The following is a 22,399-nucleotide window of genomic DNA, read 5'->3' as shown; positions in this document are numbered from 1 at the left end:
GAGCTTTGACTCATGAAATAGGTGCAAAATGAGTTTTAAAACCATCTTCCAAAGTTTCATAGCTATATCTGTAATAATTTTTTGAAAAATTATCATTTTTGTGACATTTTCAAAAGCGTAAATAAACTCTAAAAAATCTTAATTTCTTCAAGGTCAAGGTCTCTAGGGGACCAGGACTCACCATGGGGATGTAAAATGAGTTTTTGAACCATATTACAAGGTTTCGAAGCAATATATGTAACAGTCTTTAAAGTCAAGTTCACTGGGGGGGGGGGGGGGGCAGGACTAACTAAGGGAATGTAAGATGTGTTTTTGAACATGGTTTCAAAGCAATATATGTAATTGTCATTTTTGTGAATTATCAAGGGCATCAAAAAAATCTCAAAATGCTAATTTCTTCAAGGTTACTAGGGAGCCAGGACTCATCATGGGGGTGTAAAACGAGTTTTTGAGTTTCAAAGCAATACAATCATGTAATTGATTTTGAGACATTGTCATTTTTGTGAATTTCTAAATGTGTCAAATAAATCTAAACAAAAAACATGGGAATTCCACAAAAACAAGGTTTTCAAACTTTGCATCACACCAACAGGTTCTTTAAACAAGACCTGTCCGTAAGACAGTCAATGCTCGACTATTCGAATTTTGTCCCAGAAGCAGGAACTTTACCCTAAATGTTAAAATATCTATAGAGTTTCAATCCAGTATCTGCATTAGTTTTGGAGATAGTAACTTGCATGCAAAACTTTAACCAGGATTTTCTAAGTCTAAAAGGGGGCATAATTTGGCCAAAATGCATGTCAGAGTTATGGGACTTGATGCAATCACCTAGTTCTATAACCCCGAAGACACTTGTGAAGTTTCTATTCTGTTAATTTCAATATCTGCATTAGTTTTGGAGACAGTAACTTGCATGCAAAAGTTTAACCTGGATTTTCTAAGTCTAAAGTGGCATAATTTGGCCAAAAAACCAAGTCAGTGTTATGGGACTTGACCCAGTGAGGTTGTAAATTGACCTAGAAAAAGAAAAAATAAGCCTCAAAGCTATATACTTTTAAGTAATAGCTATATGTACTTGCATGCAAAACTTTAACCAGGATTTTCTAAGTTCAAAAGGGGCATAATTTGGATAAAATGCAAGTCAGAGTTACGAGACTTGATGCTATCACCTAGATTTATAATCCCGAAGACACATGTGCAATTTCAATTCAATATCTGCATTAGTTTTGGAGATAGTAACTTGCACACAAAATTTTAACCAGGATTTTCTAAGTCCAAAAGGGGGCATAATTTGGCCAAAATGCATTTCAGAGTTATGGGACTTGACCCAGTGAGGTTGGTAATTGACCTAGAAAATGAAAAAAAAAAAAGTTTCAAAGCTATATGCCTTAAAGTAATAGCTATATGTACTTGCATACAAAACTTTATCCAGGATTTTCTAAGTCAAAAAGGGGACATAATTTGGCCAAAATGCACATCAGAGTTATGGGACTTGATGCTATCACCTAATTTTATAACTCCGAAGACACATGTGAAGTTTCAATTTAATATCTACATTAGTTTTGGAGATAGTAACTTGCATGTAAAACTTTAACCAAAATTTTAACCAAAAGTTTTGGAGATAGTAACTTGCACACAAAATTTTAACCAAAATTTTCTAAGTCCAAAAGGGGGCATAATTTGGCCAAAATACATTTCAGAGTTATGGGACTTGACCCAGTGAGGTTGGTAATTGTCCTAGAAAATGAAAAAATAAGTTTCAAAGTTATAACTATGATCATATTTTCTTATTTTTAGTTGCCCAATGGCATTAAAATGACCTTTTTATCACAAAGAAAAAGAAAAGAAAGAATTTTGGATCTCGGTGACATTTGAACAGACACCCTTCCATTCCACAGCACAAAAATCTATTTTTTATTTCAAATATGACCCCATTTTTTCTTATTTTTAGTTACAATGACCTTGACCATTCTCCAAGTGACTCCAAATACATTCTGATAATCTACAAGGTTAGAGAACACCAATTGTTTTCCCATAGACTTCCATTATAACATAATGGCGTGTACGGCCTTCCATAAATCGAAACATGTATATCCAATCATATTTTTTTCAAGAACTTTCTTAGTTCCACCAAAACATCAGAAAAAAAACATATGAATAGTGATACTTTATTAAGTAATTTTCGTGTGAATGAGATGACCCCCTGTTAACATCGTTGTCATGGCGGGAGAAATTCATTTGATGAAACTTTTTTCAATACACATTTAGTGTAGCAAATTTTGTCAAAATGTATAATGAAATACTGTAAATGCAGTAAAAATATTCCATTTTGATAAAAATAATCACTTCTTGGGTTTGTTTACATGACTGACCAATCAGAACGCACAGACGCTACCTTATTCCCAGGTACTTTTTTGAATTGGTGGTCTCTGACTACAAGTATACTGACAATAAGTGTACACAAACTAAAGATATTGAGTGGAAGCCATTTTTCCATTTTTAGTAACAGTGACCCCAAATATCATTCAAAGCTTATTTTTCTGCTTGCTGTACACACATTTTGGTGGCAGTAAATAAGTCCAAACTAAAATTACAAAGCGGAAACCACCTTTTTGATGATCACATTGAGAAAAAAAATCTATTTTAAGTAAGTATGACCTGGACCAAATGGCTTAAAATGACCTTTTTTATCACAATAAAAAAAGAAACAAAAAATCTGAATCTCAGTGGGATTTGAACAGACACCCTTCCGTTCCACTGACCAAAAAGTAGCTTTTGGCCAAACACTCTAGACCACTGCGCCATTGTGGAATATTCTAAGTGTGAAGATTAAATAAGTTATCCTGACCTTGAACTTGACCCCAATGACCCCATATATAATCCCAAACTCGTTTTTTCTATAAGCTATCTATAGGCCAAGTTTAATTTCAATACATCAATGCAATCTAAAGTTATTGAGCAGAAACCATTTTTTCTATTTTAAGCAGCAGTGACCTTGACCTTGAATCTAGTGTTCTCATAATATGCAATCCCAAACTCCATCTCTATACAAGCTACCTATATACTAAGTTTCATCTGAATTGGTCACTCCTATCTCAAGTTAGTGAGTTGAAACCAAAAGTTGACACCGCCCGATAGCCCAGACAATGACATCTGGCAATCTAATAACCAGTTTTTTGAAAATCTGGTTAAAATTACTAATTTCTTCAAGGTCAAGGTCACTAGGGGCCATGGGGGTGCAAAATCAGTTTCCTAATCATCCTACAAGGTTTAAAAGAAATATAAAATTATGTAATGTGTTTTGAGCTATTTCCAATTGTTGATGCCCCGCTGCCACCGGAATATGGATTGTTCAGTCTCGCTTCCACTAAAAGCTGGCGAGACAAAAATGCAAAGATAGAGGTAATGTGTATCAATACATAAACTAAGTATAAAAGGGACATAATTCATGGAAATCTTTCAAGAATGTCAAATGCACCATGTGTCATATCATGTGGCTTATAATATGGAACAACTGTTTTATGTTTGAATCAAATCTATTTAGTAATCACTGAGGTAGAGCAAAAGTGCATCTAAAATTGAACCTGAAATTCTAAGTAAAAGGGGCATAATTCATAAAATATTTTTGCAAGAGTTATGGACATACATGTGATCTCCCGCGCGGGAGGGTCAAAATCCCGATTTTTTCACCTTGCCTCCCGTCTCCCGACCAAAACCATATTTCTCCCGCTTTTCAAAAAATAAAAATCAGTATTATGACTGGGTTGATAATTACCGAGGAGTGCCAAACATGTTTATATACACAGTAAATCAAAGTGTCACCGACTGTTGTGTATTATACATGTTGGACACACATGTAGCTGGAGGAAAGAGTTGTTTTTCACAGGTGAATTATTAATTGTTTGTTTTGATAAGGGATTAGACAAGCAGGGCCTTTTCCACCTGTCTCACGGGACCGAATATCTGCCCATTCTCAATGCCAATTAAGCTCCATTTTTTACCAATTTGAAGCGAAAAACTTCCAGTCATAAGAAATAATTTCCAACTGAAATGAATTTTGATTATTCAAAGAAAAATTTTGCTCGGTAATAAAATCACATAAATAATTGTTGGAAAAACCAACCATTAATTGCTATTTTTAGAACAGGAGTGTTATTTCCCCTTACGGAGTTACGCCATTTTCTTCCAATGTTTACCAAATTAATTTGCTACTAAATCGGACTTATTTCATTGAAAATTGGATGAAAACAAACACTCATTTATTTGATAACATCAATCTACATTATTTTGGTAAGGGTAAATACATGTTGATACATTTCTGTTTTCTATTTATCATGTCAAAATCATCAGACAAAAAAAAATCAGTATTTTTATACGAAAGTGGGTGGGGTAAGGAATTTACATAATTATTATGAGTTGTGTTCAGACCAATTTAGAGTTTCGTTTTTTTTTTAAGTCCTCGAGTAGAATAATGTTAATGCATGTTCACCTTCATTTCAGACCTAAATTGAGACTTTGTTTCTACAAATCTAATCTGTTAAGAAAGTTTAAAGGTAGAACAAGATGGAGCTTCTGTAAGATAGCATGCTCGACTTTTCTCAGTGACTGACTCTGAATTAAAGCTTTGCCAGTAAAAGGGGCATAATAGGCAATAGCTTTGTATGTAACAGAGATACTAGACATTTTATAAAACTTTAACAAAAAAATGAAGTTAAAAAGTGGCACCACTCTGTCAAAATTAAATTCAAATCAAGAGTTATGAGGATTGTTTCTTCTGGTGTAGACTTATATACATTATTGTGTGGCCAAAAATGTTGGATTTTGCCTCTAAGTTATGTGTCTGCGCGCTTAATTTATGTCGATAAAAAACCTCCAGTTTTGAGACCCCAACTCCAGCTGAAAAATGGCAAACCTCCAGTTTTGGGATTCTGAACTTATCACATGTATGGTTATGGACCATGTGTCATGTGATGTGGGTGAAGAAGTGGAACAGACAATTTAATCAAATTTATTTAGTAACAACAGAGATATGGTAAAAAAGCTTTGAAATTTAACTCAAATTCTAACTGAAAATAAGACATAATTAATGAAATATGTCCATCAGAGATATGAACCTTGTGTTATAGAGATATAGTTGAAACATATCAAAATCAAGCTAAAATTCGAAGTAGAAAGAGAGCATCATTCATGAACAAGAGCTTGTCGAACACAAAATGCCCCCCATGATGCATTCATTAATTGCACAAGAAACAGAAATTATTTGTTCACTGTAAACAAAAGTTCTACTGTTCTTGTTCAAGGCGACCTTGACTTTTGACCAAATGAGCTCAAAATCAACAGGAGTCATCAGCTGGTCATGATCAACCTCCCTATTAAGTTTCGTGATACTAGGCCCAAGCATTCTCAAGGTATCGTCCTAAAAGGGTTTAACTGTTCCGGGTCAATGATACCTTGACCTTTGGCCTACTGACCTCAAAATCTATAGGGGTTATCTACTGGTCATGACCAACCTCCCTATCAAGTTTCATGATCCTAGGCCCAAGCGTTCTCAGAGAAATTGTCTGCACTCAAGAAATTGTCTGCAAACGGTTTAAATGTTCCCAGTCACTATACCCTTGACCTTTGACCTACTGACCTCAAAGTCAATAGGGGTCATCTGCTGGTCATAATGGACCTCTGTATCATCTTTCATGACCCTTGGCCCAAGCGTTCTCAAGTTATCGTCTAGAAACTGTTTAACTGTTCCTGGCCAATGTGACCTTGAATTTTGACCTAATGACCTCAAAATCAATGGGGGTCTTATGCTGGCCATTACCAATTTCCCTATCAATTTTCCTGATCCTAGGCCAAAGTGTTCTTGAGTTACCGTCCGGAAACCGTTTTACTGTTCCTGGTCACTGTGGTCTTGACCTTTGACCTACTGATCTCAAAATCAATAGGGGTCATCTGCTGTTGACGACCAACCTCCCTATCAACTTTCATGATCCTAGGCCCAAGCAATTTTGAGATATCATCCGGAAATCATTTAACTGTTCTGGGTCACTGTGACCTGGATCTTTGACATACTGATCTCAAAATCAATATGGGTCATCTCCTGGTCATGACCGACCTCCCTATCAACTTTCATGATCCTAGGCCCAAGCGTTCTTGAGTTATTATTGGGAAACCGTTTAACTGTTCAGGGTCACTGTGACCTTGACCTTTGACATTCAGATCTCAAAATCAATTGGGGTCATCTGTTAGTGATGACCAACCTTCCTATCAACTTTCATGATCCTAGGCCCAAGCGTTCTTGAGTTATCATTAGGAAACCGTTCAACTGTTCAGAGTCACTGTACCTTGACCTTTGACATTCAGATCTCAAAATCAATAGGGGTCATCTGCTGGTGATGACCAACCTTCCTATCAACTTTCATGATCCTAGGCCCAAGCGTTCTTGAGTTATCATCTGGAAACGGACTGGTCTACATTCCGACCGAACGACCTACTGATATCTGCAAAACAATATACCCCTCCTTCTTCGAAGGGGTGCATAAAAATTGCTGCCAGAGCTAGTGACCTTGTGTCATATGATGTAGGCGATGAGTGGAACAACTGTTTTATGTTTAAATCAAACCCATATAATAATAACAGAGATAAAGTGAAAGTGCATCAAAACTTTAATCTGAAATTTTAAGAAAACAAGAGGGTCATGATGACCCTGGATCGCTCACCTGAGAAATATGAGCTACATGTTTCAAATGTCAAACTGATGATTTTTAGAAATTTTTGAAAGATTTTCTGATGTACAATCAAGTAACCCCTGGGGCGGGGCCAATTTTACCCCGGGGGTCATGATTTCAACAAAGTTTGTAGAAGTCTACTAGGCAATGTTACATATCAAATATCTAAGATCTAGGCCTTCTGGTTTATTTTTAGCAAATTTATGAAGTTTTCCCAATGTACAATCAAGTAACAAAACTCCTGGGGCTGGGTCAATTTGACCGTGGGGGGTCAAGATTTGAACAAATTTTGTAGAGGTCCACTAGGCAATGCTACATGTTAAATATCTAAGCTCTAGGCCTTCTGGTTTATTTTTAGAAAATTTTGAAGATTTTTCTATGTAAAATCAAGTAACCCCATGGGGCGGGGTCAATTTGACCCCGGGGGTCATGATTTGAATAAATTTTGTAGAAGTCTACTAGGCAATGCTACATGTCAAATATCTAAGATCTAGACCTTCTGGTTTATTTTAAGAAGCTTTTTGAAGATTTTCCCTATGTAAAATCAAGTGACACCTGGGGCGGGGTCAATTTTGACCCCGGGGGTCATGATTTGAACAAATTTTGTAGAGCTCTAGGCCTTCTGGTTTATTTTTAGAAAATTTTGAAGGTTTTTCTTTGTACAATCAAGTAACCCCATGGGGCGGGTCAATTTGACCCCGGGGTCATGATCTGAACAAATTTTGTAGAGGTCCACTAGGCAATGCTACATGTCAAATAAGATCTAGGCCTTCTGGTTTATTTTTAGAAAATTTTTGAAGATTTTTCTATGTACAATCAAGTAACCCCATGGGGCAGGGCCAATTTTACCCCCGGGGTCATGATTTGAACAAATTTTGTAGAAGTCTACTAGGCAATGCTACATGTCAAATATCTAAGATCTAGGCCTTTTGGTTTATTTTTAGAAATTTTTTGAAGATTTTCCTATGTAATATCAAGTGACACCTGGGGCAGGGTCAATTTTGACCCCGGGGATCATGATTTGAACAAATTTTGTAGAGGTCTACTAGGCAATGCTAGATCAAATATCTAAGCTCTAGGCCTTCTGGTTTATTTTTTAAAAACTCTGAAGATTTTCCTATAGAAATCTATGTAAAATCAAGTGACCCCTGGGGCGGGGTCAATTTTGACCCCGGGGCATGATTAGAACAATTTTAGTAGAGGGCCACTAGGCAATGCTACATGTCATATATCTAAGCTCTAGGGTTTCTGGTTTTTGAGAAGAAGATTTTTCAAGATTTTCCTATGTAAAATGAAGTGACCCCTGGGACGGGGTCAATTTTGACCCCGGGGTCATGATTTGAATAAATTTGGTAGAGGTCCACTAGGCAATGCTTCACACCAAATATCTAAGCTCTAGGGCTTCTGGTTTTTGAGAAGAAGATTTTTAAAGTTTTTCCTTTTGGTTGCCATGCAGAATTCTGTATGGAATTCAATTCTTTGAAGAATTTTTAAAGAAGACCATCCAAGGAACATCCCTGTGATGGCCTATTGGTTTAGGAGATGTTGTTTAAAGGAAAGTGTGGACGGACGGACGTACAACGGACGGACGGACGCCGGACGGTGAGCGATCACAATACCTCATCCTGAGCACTTTTGCTCAGGTGAGCTATAAAGGGGGGATAATTCATGAAATATTAGTGCCAGAGACATGGCCATAGTGCCACAGGATGTAGGGGATGATGAGGAATAACTCTCTTAAGTCTGAAACAAATCCATCAAGTAATTCCTGAGCTAAAGATATAGTAAATCAAAACTTTAACCAAGGTGTGGACATTATAAATTATCAAAATAATAAATCTATACAACATAGCAATTAAAATGTAAATGCTCACTTATTGTTAAGACTCTCTCTGTCAAATGGTAGATGTATTGCCATTTTGAAAGTTGTATATTAATGCTGAATTGTTAGGCAATATCAAACTGTTACATAAAACACTTACCTTTCAAACAAAAAACAAAACAATAAAATGAAAATATTTAGTATTGTGTAGATTATTAAAGGCTGCAGATTCCAATGCCGATAGTGCATGATACAAGCCATCTAATACAAATACTTTCATTTCTCAAAATTCCAGCAGCCTAAAAAAAAAGGATTAAGAATTTTAAAACAAGCATCATACAGATATACAACATTTTTAACAGTATTTTAGTTTATATAGGTGCTGAGCCTCTATCTTCTATGCAAGTAAATCAAAACTTCCCCACTTGAATCAAAGGTGGTGGAATTACTTCGATTTTACAGCAATATCTTTATAGTTGGTAGTTTAAGTTCTAAACATCTCCTCAGTGATGGTAATAAGAAAAGTTAGTTTATACTAATTTATTACTTTAAAGTGACGAAAGCTTGAGTTCACTTCTTGGACACCTCAGTACCGGTGTCAGCTATGAGGAGTGGCCATGACCACAGTGGAGCTCAAACACAACCACAGGGCTGAGTGGCCAACACCAACCACTAGACCACTGCTCCCCTTATAAGACAAGTTAAACTATGAGGTATTCAGTAGGGATGGCAACGAATAGCAATTTTGGTTTTCAAATATTCGGTCAACCTTTCTACACGAATATTCAATTATTTGGTCATCAATTGATCAACAAAACAACTAGAAAATTTAGGTGTTTATCATACCCTAATCAATAACTTGCACAAATTCTACTTTCTTTTACACTGGAAATGATTCATTGATGAATTAAGACAATCGTTTTCATCACTTTTTCATCTTTTGTAATCTGTCTTTATTTAGATTAAATTTGTAAGTTTTATTTCTTAAAGGAACATAGCCCCTACATACATGTAAGTAAGGTTCTCTCCTAACATATTATATTACACAAAGCTGACTTTTTATCGGATGATCATGTAACATACTTCCAAACGGCAGAAGACATAGCTAGCAGTTTGACAGAAGATAAACTTAATATAATGAACATTTTAAATTGCCGAAGTGTCTAATGAGGACAATCTAAAGAAATATTTGGCTTAAGAACACTTCTTGTCGCATTACTGAGAACTTTGTTTACTGTACAAAATGCATTTACTCGTAACATTTTGTGAAAATTATTTTAGTCATATCGATTGAATGATGCGATTTACCTCAAAAATGCATTACAGTTCACTAATTTCTACACTTTATGGTATTTTTCTTTACTCAAATACATCTTTGATAGTCTTTGATTGAAATCCTAGTCATTAGATCCAGTTCCCACTTACTGTAAACAAGGTTATTTGTAACCAATTTGTATCATTTTGTGACAATAGTATTAAGTTAACTACAAGGTACCCTGTCATCACAACAGCAGCTCGCTAATATACAAAATAATATGTCTAGCATAGTAAATAAAGAAACATTTTGGTTCTTTCACTTAGCTTTTATTTATTTGTCATGATTTTTTTTTCAAATATTCAAATAGTAAAAACAGTATAAGAATATTCATGTAATGAAACGAATATTCGAATATTTGTTGCCATCCCTAGTATTCAGACTTGAGCATGTCATTTCTGTGCAACACCCCACACAAGCATTAAGTATCAGATTCTGAGGGAAAATATGCTGCATATCAACGCACAATAATCAAGTTAATGATCCATCAGTGTAACATTGACACCAAAACTCTCCCTCTGATCATTCTCTGACAACAGCTCTGCTATCACCTTCTCACAGCTGAAAATATAAAACAATAAATATATAATATATCTAAAATCTGCTTTAAATCTTTAACTACTAAAGAACAAAAACTAATAACAAGAGAGCCATGGAGGGCCTAAGTTGCTTCCCTGACCTTGACTTTTCACCTTTGAAAATAAGTATATAATGACACACTGAATCATGGATGTAAAATCTGTGTATAAACATGAGGGAAATGAAGGCCCTGTATCGGTTCACCTGACCTAGTTCTTACCACAGATAACAAAGTACCTAATTTGGTCTAGATTTCATGGACCATCATTAAATTTTTTTGCTTTTTGAAAATCAGATAGATCATTAACCATTTTTTTCAAGAGTTTGACCTAGGCACATAGTTTTTGACCTAAACTTGACTTAGATATTATACTGACAAACATTCTAAAACAGATTATGATTATGAAGTTGATAACCTGGCCTCTAAAGTGTTAAAACAAAGTTTTTCTATGATTTGACCTAATGACCAATTTTTTTTACTTTAGTGACACAGTAACAAATCTATCCTAGATTTTAGGAAGATCGAACAAAAACAATAAGACAGCGCGCTCCACTATTCGGCGATTTGACAGTAAAATGAATATATGTCTCAATAAGAGACCTCTACTTTAAAAGGAAGATACACCTAGGGGCATAATTCTGTCAAGAACACAAATTAAAGTTATTGGGATTGTTACCACACATGCAGATGATGATGGTAAAGATATATTTTGAGTTCAAGTCATTATCTTATATAGTACCAAAGTTATGTCCAGAAAACGAAGTTTGTTAAAAAATTTAAGTATGAAAGAGGCATAATTTGGTCAAAAATACAAATCAGAGTTATGGGGATTGTTACCACAAATGCAGATGATGATGATAAAGATACATTTTAAGTTTCAATTCTTTATCTTATATTGCATTAAAGTTATATCCAGAAAGCGAAGATTGCAAAAAAAACTTTAAGTACAAAAGGGGCAAAATTCTGTCAAAAATACAATTAGAGTTATGGGGTTTGTAACCACACATGCAGATGATGATTATAAAGAAATATTTTTAATTTCAAGTCATTATCTTTTAAAGTACCAAAGATATGTCTATAAACGAAGCTTTGGAAAAAATTTAACATGAAATTAATTCCAAGTATAACAACTTTGTGACCTTGACCTTGGGTATAATGGGCCCAGCCCCTGCAGATACTTTGTTTGTTTGCTGAACAATGTTTATGTGAACTTACAGTAAGATATAAGCAATAGTAACAAAGATATGACAGAAAAACAAAGGTTGCCGAAAAACTTTAACCTTAAAAATAACCTAAGTATAACACCTTGGTGACCTTGACCTTGGGTATAATGGACCCAGCCCCTGTATATACTTTGTTTGTATACTGGACAATGTTTATGTAAAGTTACAGTAAGATACAAGCAATACCGTAATCGGCCAAATATAGGTCGCACTCGTGTATAGGACGCAGTGAAAAAATATCAGCAGAATTCTGGAAAAATACTTTTCACTTATCCGAATTTATGTTTGTCTGAAATTCGCTATAGTTTCTACGAACTCGCTGGTTTTTGCTTAATCATTGTCGATGTTTTTGGATGTTGTGGCAAGTATTTAAACTGAAAAGCATAAACTCTGTGTAAGCACTAAACTGCCGCATCCTCTGACCACTCCATGAATATTGACGCCAGTGAAAACGTAAGTACACTTTGGCACGTGGTGGTAAAATGACATAATTTTATGATTAAACGGTTAATTGTTTGCAGATTGTGACAGTAGGTGTAAGATAAGTAATGCCTCGGGCGTGAATTTCTCGATGAACAAGAGGATTATAGACAACTATCAAAATTATGTTTGAAGATCAGATAATCGATTTCCGGGCTACCTGATATCAAAGAAGTGTAAAATACATTTATTTTTAGCTCACCTGATGGATGCTCAGTGAGTTTTTCATGAAACGCTCAATAGTCCGGGTCCTCGTCTAACCTTGTCAGTTCAGTCGTTGTAACATATTATGTTAATGACATAAAGGCTGTATTTTCAATTAACTCACTTAAATTATTTGAGTCAGAATTAACCTTGATGACTATTAGCTAGCCCGAGTTCGAATGTGGTATCTCCGATCTTGTCAAATATAGGTTCCTAGGTCAAATCAAAGAAATAACCTTTGTGTGTGCGAATGGCTGTATTTTCTATCATATTAACTCTCTTCAGACATATTGGTCAAATGGCATAACCTTGATGAAATCTAGATGAGTTCAAAGAATGGGTCAATCAAGGGTTGCAAAATTAACTAGGGTCCACTGGGTCAAATCAAAGAAATAACCCTGTGATAGCGAGTAGAGAGGTTTTTTACAATTTGAATCTTACTATGAATAGTTGGTCAAAATGATAACTTAAGAAAATCTTAGGCCGAGTCGAAAATGGTTCATCTCAGCAATAACAGGTTCCACAAACTAGGTCAAATCAAAGGAATTGAACTTGTGTATGCGATAAGAGGCTGTATTTTCAATTTTTTTACTTCATGTAATTTTAGTCAGAAATGATAACTGTTGAATAGAAATCTAGGCGATTCGAAATGGTGTCATCTGGATCAAAAACTAGGTCACTAGGTCAAATCAAGAAAAACCTGTGTGTATGGATAAGGCTGTATTGTTCAATGTCTTCATGATTTGATCAAATGATTGCTTTTATGAAATTCTAGGCTGAATTCGAAAATGGGTCATCTCGGTCAAACACATAGAGTCACAGGTCAAATCAAGAAAAACACTCGTGTACGAATAAGGTGTATTTTATCAATTGATCTTCATGAATTTTGTGTCAGAATAAATATTTTGATGAACTTGGCCGATGTGTCGAAATGGGTCATCTGGTTCAAAAACAGTACTGGTCAATTCACGTTTAAAAACTTGGTATGCAATGGTTTGTTATTTTTAAATTGATACTTATGAATTTTGATTAAAATAGTTCCTGAAAATTAAACCTAAGTTCGAAAAGGTATCTGGGTTCAAAATGTACCAGGTAAATCAAAGAAAAATCCTTGGTGTTATGCAATAGAGGCTGTATTTTTTCAAACTGATCTCATGAATATTTATGGCAAGATGAGTGTATTACACTTGAAAAAATAGTTGCTAATTCGAATAATGGTCATCTGGATAAAAACTAGTCACTAGTTCAAAAATCACAGAAAACAATTTAAGTGTATGCAATAGCAGTTATTTATTTTTAAAAAAATTGATTTCATGAGAATTTGGTCAATTGATTTACTAATGGTAAAATATGCAGTCGGCTCTTGAATATTGCATTATCTGAGGGCCATAACCTCAGGTCCTGAGTGTCCAAACAAATTCAAACAAATTCACTAATAATTCATAGTTACTGACAAATGAAGCATATGTTTTTTACATATGATATTGTATGAATACTGATCCAAACAACTGGTGACACTTCACAGTTAATAATACCAACTAGTCATTACTTGCAACATTGGATCACTATATGCATATTACAAAAGCTATACTTGGTCAATAAAAATCAAAGAAAAACCTCAGGTGCAATTACAGCTGAATATATTTCTCAGTGATCTTCACCTGCAATCTTTGTCGTACACTATATAGTATGCCTTGATAAATTTTAGGTCGAGTATTGACATTGGTCGATATAAAGGTCCAACAAACCTAGGTCACATTATAGGAAAATCTTATTTCATAATCCAGGACCAAATTTTTTGAGTACATTTGATGAAAACTTGGTCAGATATTGTTCATGATAATCAGGTAAACATTTTTACATGTTGATTTCCTTAGGTAGCGACCAGGGCCATCTTCCTCTTGTTGTAACTCTTTGCTGATATGGAGTTTCAAGTATTTTAATGCAAAATGTGTGAAAACATGCATGGAAAGTTTTACAGGTCTTGTTAAAAACCTAATGATCAGTTACAGAAATGCGTTGTAAAATATATTTTAATGAAAAACAGCATTTATTTATCTTTTTTACGCGAGCTCTAAATTTTACATTTTATACAAAAGTAATTTAAGACGCCGGGTCTCGATACCGGCTATTAGCTACGCCCGAGTCATTGGTATTTACTCCCCTTGAATTCTCTTCAATATAGAGGTTCGCGGGGTAAACAAAGATCGATTTTCTTAATTTTTGAGTCGGGGGAAATGTTTGGTCTTTTTCTATCCCCATATATAGGACGCATCGGTCCTTCGAGACCAGAATCTCGTAAAAAAATGTGCGTCTTATATTCGTAGGATGACGGTAGTAACAAAGATATGACAGAAAAACAAAGGTTGCCGAAAAACTTTAACCAAGAAAGGTCACGCCGACTCCGGGGCAAGTAGAATAGCCCCCCTAGTCTCCGAATAGCGGAGCTAATGAGGCCTTCTGTTAACAATTTGACCTAGTGTCCTAGTTTTTGACCTAGATAATCCAGTTTTAAAACTGAAGTAGATATCAAAAAGACAAACACTCTAATAGAGTGTCCTGAAGATCAAATGTTGCCTCTAGAATGTGAACGATTTGACCTACAAAGCTACTTCAAAACCTCGGGTAAACGAGTTTTAAACTTGAACTAGATTTTATAGAAACAAACATTTGACAAAGATTTATGTTTAACCCTTACCCTGCTAAATTTCTATAATGAACATGTATACTGGCTGAATAGCGAACAGTGCAGATCATGATCAGACTGCACGGATGTGCATGCTGATTATGATGTACACTGGTCGCAAAGGTAGAATCAATCATGTCCAGCATGGTAAGGGTGAAAGGTGAGCTCTAGAGTGTTAACAAGGTCTTTCCATGATTTGACCTAATGACCTAGATTTTTACTACAGCTAATTCAGTTTTGAACTTGAACTAGATTTCATAGAAAAAAACATTCAGACACAGTTTTAAGAAGATCAAAGGTGATATCCCAAACAGAACACTCCGTGCACAATTTCACATGCTATAAAACAATCTTCTAATGTTCTGTGTCTCCGGATAAAATACTTTTTGAGATACTTGGGACACTATCTTTTGTGCTCTTAATGCATACTGTAAAAGCACATATTTTTGCTGGGTCAAATTTTGCGAATTTAAAATATTGAGTATGTTCACATGGTTTTATATTCACAATATTGTAAAAAAGTTAACCAGCTTATTTCGGCTTTTTAATTTAAAAGTAAGGTATCCCTAAAAGTTACAAATCATAAAGCGTTACCTATAGACAGGTATGTTTTAAATGTTTACCATAAATCTCAAACAGTATTAATTGTATGGATGTTTTAATACTTCTAATTAGCTAAAACGCTGACGACTCTTTACTTGTAACAAATAATGCTTTACATGTAATATATATCCAGTGGCATAGATGTCAATGTTTGTTTAATTAAACACATTGCAAACACAAATGTTATCATACCATTCTAAATTAAATTGTTCTGTCTTATAATTATACTATCCTATGTTATTAAGAAAACACAGAACATATCAAGTTTTGTTAATATGTATGTAAATATGGCCATTTCCATTTCATATGCTGAAAAAAATTTTTGTAATGAGGAGATTTGCTTAATTTGCATTATACTAATGGTTAATATTTATTTGCCAAGTCAGGGACCTCATGAATATAATGACAATTATTACGTCCAGGGCCATAACTCTCAGGTCTTGTTGAGTGAAATCCAAAACAAAATTCAGGTACACAAATTCACATGCTGAATAATATTCCAACATAGTTTCATTACTCTGCAACACAAACTTGAATGCCCAATATGCATATTTTTGACTATATAAGGGCCATAACTCTGGTCTGAATAACTGAAATCCAAAACAAAACCTCAGGTGCACAACTTCACATGTTGAATAATATTCCAACATAGTTTCATTACTCTGCAACACAAACTTGAATGCCCAATATGCATATTTTTGACTATATAAGGGCCATAACTCTGGTCTGAATAACTGAAATCCAAAACAAAACCTCAGGTGCACAACTTCACATGCTGAATAATATTCCTATGATGTTTCCTGACCCTGGGTCAAATCCTTTTAAGATACATGTGACACTATATAAGTTTTATGCTCTCTTATACATATTTTTTACTGAGTCAAGGGTAATGACTCTGGTCTGGATGATTAAAATCTCAAACAAAACCCTAGGTGCACAACTTCATATGCTGAATAATATTCCTATAATATTCATAATCCTAGGACAAATTCTTTTTGAGATACATGTGACACAAACTTTTAGGCTCATTTTATGCATAAGTCGAGGGCTATAACTCTAGTCTAGATGTGTGAAATCCCACTTACAACACCAGGTGCACAACTTCACATACTGAATGATAATTCCCTGAGGTTTTATATCCTGGGTCAAATACTTTTTGAAATATACACAACAAAAATTCAGAAGGACAGAAAAAATGCTCAGATATGTGATGTGAATATTTACTGTAAAACCTTAATGATTAAAAGTTATGCAATGTTGTATGTTATACATTTTCAAAAATATACATTATTTGATTATACTCAAGCCTCAAGCATTTCCACTTGCTCTTTGTGACTCCAATGTTTTCTCAATCCCTCCATAATTACAATTAATGTTAAGGGTTGTACTTTTTAGCCAGTGCTTTAGCAATTGCCTATAGCTCTAAATCAACTACCAAGTTTCAACCTCATGCTGTTTGGGTTTTCCTTCTATTTCTATGTGACAGCATCACACAAATATTTTGGATGTGTAAAAAAATATTCCCATATTTATTTTTTATAATCTTGGTATTGTGTGAGTGTGTGAGCAACTGAGGACTGCTGTTTTAAACGACAAAAACAAGCAGCAATGGATTCTAGAATAATTATGAACTTTATATTCTCATTTGAAATATTCTGAATCACTCTGCTCTAGGGTTTAGGGTTAGGGTTGTAATTGGCCTCACCCTGGGACAAACTTAGTTTTACATAGAGTTGTATAGGGAAAACCTTTAAAAATCTTCTTGTCTTGAACCACAATGCATGGAGCTTAGATATTGTCTATGTAGCATTGTCTAGTGGACCTCTACCAACATTGTTCAAATCATAAGCGGTCTATGCACAATGAAATGTTGATTCTTCAGGTGTATCAGTTGAAATATCACTCAGTAAGCACTGGTTATCAGTCCTTTTAGGGCTTTGATTATTTTAAGGTCTTCTTCATATATACAAGAGCCAAAACAAGAAAGATAGCTTTCTTCACCCTTTGTATCTTCAAAAACAAATTTTGCTTGTAGCCTCAATTTTTCCAGAAAAAAAATCTCCTAAACATTTTTTCAATCTGATGTGGCCTAAATTACAAACTTATTTGTAAATACAGAATGATTTGGTTCACACTAATGCTATGTTTATAAATTCTGAAAGGTTTTAAAAGTTTGTTAAAAGTTCATTGCCAAAACATACTATATCTTAACAGGAGTGAAGTGCAAAGTACTGTAACAACAAGACTTCAATACAACTTATTTATTATAAAAGACCCACAACAACCAAATTACCTTCTTTCCTCTAGCCCCCAGCCACCCACCCATCCCTGCATTCAATCATACAGCTATGCAACAAGATGACAGGTGGACAATTTAGGCCCTTTCAGAATTGATGTGCCTTGTCTGCAAACTTACTCAGTCCATCGCTTTTCAGTGTAGTTTTATTAACCAAGAGGGCCAAGATGGCCCTAGGTCGCTCACCTGAGTATTAATACACCATAACAGTGTAAACATGTTTGACCTAGTGACCCAGTTTTTGACACCACTTGACCTATTTTTAATCTGTCTGAGATTTCATGAAGACAAATATTCTGACCAATTTTCACTAATATTTGACCAAAAATGTGGACTCTTGAGTAAACAAGCATTTTCTTTGATTTGACCTGGTAACCTAATTTTTGACCCAAGATTACCCATATTCGAACATGACCTAGATTTCATCAAGACAAACAATCTGATCAAATTTCATGAAGATCTAGTGTAAAATGCAGCCCCTATTGCATATACAAGGTTTTTCTTTGATTTTTGATCAGGCGACCTATTTTTGACACCACATGACCCAGATTCTATTTAGACCAAGAGGTTATCAAGACAAACATTCTGACAAATTCTCATGAGTTTCTTCAAATGCAGTCTCTAGAGTGTTAACAAGATTTTTCTTTGATCTGGCCTAGTGACCAAGTTCTTGACCCTACATGACCCAGTTTCAAACTTGGCCTAAAGATGGTCAAAATAAATATTAGGACCAAGTTTCATGAAGATAGGCTCATAAATGTGGCATCTAGAGTGCTAACAAGCTTTTCCTTTGATTTGACAGGGTGTCTAATTTTTGACCCCACATGACCCAGATTTGAACCTGCCTAGAGGTCATCAAGACAAACATTCTGACTAATTCTCATGAGTTTCAAACTCAAACTGTGGACTCTAGAGTGTTAACAAGATTTTCATTTGATCTGACCTAGTGACCTAGCTTTTGACCCCACATGACCCAGTTTCATCCTTGGCCTAAAGATCATCAAAATAATATTCTGACCAAGCTTCATGAAGATAGGGTCATAAATGTGGCCTCCAGTGTGTTAACAAGCTTTTCCTTTGATTTCACAGGGTGGTCTAACTTTTGATCCTACATGACCCAGATTCGAACCTGACCTAGAGGTCATCAAGACAAACATTCTGACTAATTCTCATGAGTTTCAAACTCAAACTGTGGACTCTAAAGTGTTAACAAGATTTTCCTTTGATCTGGCTTATTGACCTAATTTTTGATCCCATATGACCCAGTTTCAAGCTTGACCTAGAGATCATCAAGACAAACATTCTGACCAAGTTTCATAAAGATTTGATCACAACTGTGGCCTCTAGAATGTTAATAAGCTTTTCCTTTGATTAGACTGGTGACCTTGTTTTTGACCCAACATGACCCAGATTAATGAACAAGACAGGCGATGGAAAGAGCATTTTGAGAAAGTTCTGAATCGCCCAGACCCAGTTAACACAGCAGATATAACAGAAGCAAAATCTGATTTAGACATTGATGAAGAAACTCCTAGGAAAGAAGAAAGAGCAATTTAAGGTTTAAAGAACAATAGACCCCCCGCCACCCCAAAACGACCCGTTGCCAGCAGAAATAACTAGAACTGTCACAGGAGTGACTCATACCCCCACCATACGGTCTTGTCACAGAAGAATGGCAACCATAAGGAATCTTAAAAATACTTTGGAGTACTTCATCCTGGGCTTCCACATATAAGTAATACTAGTATAATACTAGTATAGTAATACTAGTAAATATATTAAATCTCTAATATTAGAGATACACTAAAAGTGAATACAAAGAAGTGTCTTACCGACCCATGTTACCACGGAAAAATGTTTTTACTTTTTACATAGGACTTATAATAAAAAAGATTGAAAATCTAAAAATAGGATTTCTAAAAATAGACTAATTCCTGGAATTTAAGGGGAAGAAACTCAGTACAAAGGTTAAACAAGAGCACCACCTTGCGGGTGCTGACGCTCATCTGATTTTTTTTGTGTAACAGAAATATTGTCCTACCCATGATTTTCTAAGTCTAAAAAGGGCCATCATTCTTGCAAAAAGCAGAATAGAGTTATGTTTTTGAAGTACAGTGTCCACTTATGATGGTGAAAAACTGTTGCAAGTTTTAAAGCAATAGCTTTGATAGTTTATGAGAAAAGTTGACTTAAACATAATACTCAACCAAGAAAATGATTTTCTAAGTCCAAAAGGGGCAATAATTATTGCAAAAAGCAGGATGGAGTTATGTTGCTTGCTGTACAGAGTCAGCTTATGATGGTGAACAAGTGTTGCAAGTTTCAAAGCAATTGCTTAGATAGTTTAAGAGAAAAAGTTGACCTAAACATAAAACTTAACCAAGAAATCTGATATTTTCTAAGTCCAAAAGGGGCCATTAATCTTCAGGATGGAGTTATGTTTCTTGCTGTACAGGGTCAACTTATGATGGTGAACAAGTGTTGCAAGTTTCAAAGCAATAGCTTTGATAGTTTAGGATAAAAGCTGACCTAAACATAAAACTTAACCAAGAAAACTGATTTTCTAAGTCCAAAAGGGGCAATAAATCTTGCAAAAAGCAAGATGGAGTTATGTTTCTTGATGTACAGGGTCTGCTTATGATGGTGAACAAGTATTCCAAGTTTCAAAGCAATAGCTTTGATAGTTTAGGAGAAAAGTTGACCTAAACATAAAACTTAACCAAGAAATCTGATATTTTCTAAGTACAAAAGGGGCCATAAATCTTGCAAAATGCAAGATGGAGTTATGTTTCTTGCTATACAGGGTCAGCTTATGATGGTGAACAAGTATTCCAAGTTTCAAAGCAATAGCTTTGATAGTTTAGGAGAAAAGCTGACCTAAACATAAAACTTAACCAGGCAACGCCGACGCCGACGCCGACAACCGCTCAAGTGATGACAATAACTCATCATTTTTTTTCAAAAAATCAGATGAGCTAAAAAGGTTACTTCCCTTTGGCTCTAAGCCAATCAGAATGAGATATAGTGAAAATACATCAAAATTAACATTAAATTCTAGGTAAAAGGGGACACAATTCAAGAAAAATAGTGTCAGAGTTATGCACCTTGTGTCACATGATGTGGGTGATGAGGTGGAACATCTATTTTAAGTCTGAATCAAATCCATTCAGTAGTAATTGAGATATAGTGAAAATACATCAAAATTAACCTTAAATTCTAAGTAAAAAGGGGCATAATTCATGAAAAATTGGTGTCAGAGTTATGCACCTTGTGTCACATGATGTGGGTGATGAGGTGGAACATCTATTTTAAGTTTGAATCAAATCCATTTTGTAATAATTGAGATATAGTGAAAATACATCAAATTCAACCTTAAATTTAAAGTAAAAGGGGACATAATTCATAAAAAATTTATTTCAGAGTTAAGCACCTTATGTCACATCATCTGGGTGATGAGGTGGAACAACTATTTTAAGTTTGAATCAAATCCATTTAGTAATAACTGAGATATAGTGAAAATACAACAAAATTAGCCTTAAATTCTAAGTAAAAGGGGACATAATTCATGAAAGCTTGGTGTCAGAGTTATGCACCTTGTGTCACATGATGTGGGCACATGATGTGGGTGATGAGGTGGAACATCTATTTTAAGTTTGAATCAAATCCATTCAGTAGTAACTGAGATAAAGTGAAAATACATCAAAATCAACCTTAAATTCTAAGTAAAAAGGGGCATAATTCATAAAAAAAATTGTGTCAGAGTTATGCACCTTATGTCACATGATGTGGGTGATGAGGTGGAACATCTATTTTAAGTTTGAATCAAAACCATTTAGTAATAACTGAGATATAGTGAAAATACAAAAAAATTAACCTTAAATTCTAAGTAAAAGGGGACATAATTCATGAAAACTTGGTGTCAAGAGTTATGCACCTTGTGTCACATGATGTGGGTGATAAGGTGGAACATGTATTTTAAGTTTGAATCAAATCCATTTGGTTATAACTGAGATAATAGATTTCGGGACGCGACGGGACGGGACGCGACGGGACGTGACGGGACGCGACAAACGCGACAAAACTGACTCCTATATACCCCCCTCAAACATGTTTGGTGGGGGTATAATTAAGACAGACCCTGCTCTAGCAGCAGATATTCTCCATCCGCTATTCTGTAAGATCTGGCAGAGCAATGTTATACCAACTACATGGTCTGAAGGCAGCATCATTAAAATACCAAAGAAAGGAGATCTTATCAACTGCAATGACTGGAGGGGTATCACCTTGCTATCAATACCCAGCAAGATATTTTGCAAGATCTTGATTGACAGAATAAAATCAGCAGTAGACAGCAAACTAAGAGACAAACTGGCAGGATTCAGAAAAGGAAATAGCTGCTGTGATCAAATATTTATTTTGAGAAACATAATAGAACAGTGCACCAAATGGAAACAAAAACTAATCATAA

At 35.0% G+C, this 22,399-nt stretch overlaps 1 protein-coding gene across 1 annotated transcript in view; it reads right to left on the bottom strand.

The window, feature by feature from the left end:
* Positions 1–8,732: 8,732 nt before the first annotated feature.
* Positions 8,733–22,399, bottom strand: part of LOC123524475 (uncharacterized) — a 69,554-nt gene continuing 55,887 nt past the window's right edge. Inside the window, exons 6-7 of the mRNA XM_045302690.2 lie at positions 10,326–10,420; positions 8,733–8,843 (exon numbers count right to left, since the gene is read on the bottom strand). Coding sequence (XP_045158625.2) covers positions 10,336–10,420 — 85 coding nt within the window. The 3' untranslated portion in view covers positions 8,733–8,843; positions 10,326–10,335. The remainder of the gene's footprint in view (positions 8,844–10,325; positions 10,421–22,399) is intronic.

Source organism: Mercenaria mercenaria, chromosome 3 (genome assembly GCF_021730395.1).
Source record: "Mercenaria mercenaria strain notata chromosome 3, MADL_Memer_1, whole genome shotgun sequence".
NCBI lineage: Eukaryota > Metazoa > Mollusca > Bivalvia > Venerida > Veneridae > Mercenaria > Mercenaria mercenaria.
Note: the sequence above shows the minus strand (reverse complement) of the source record. Positions and strands in the feature narration are given on the sequence as shown.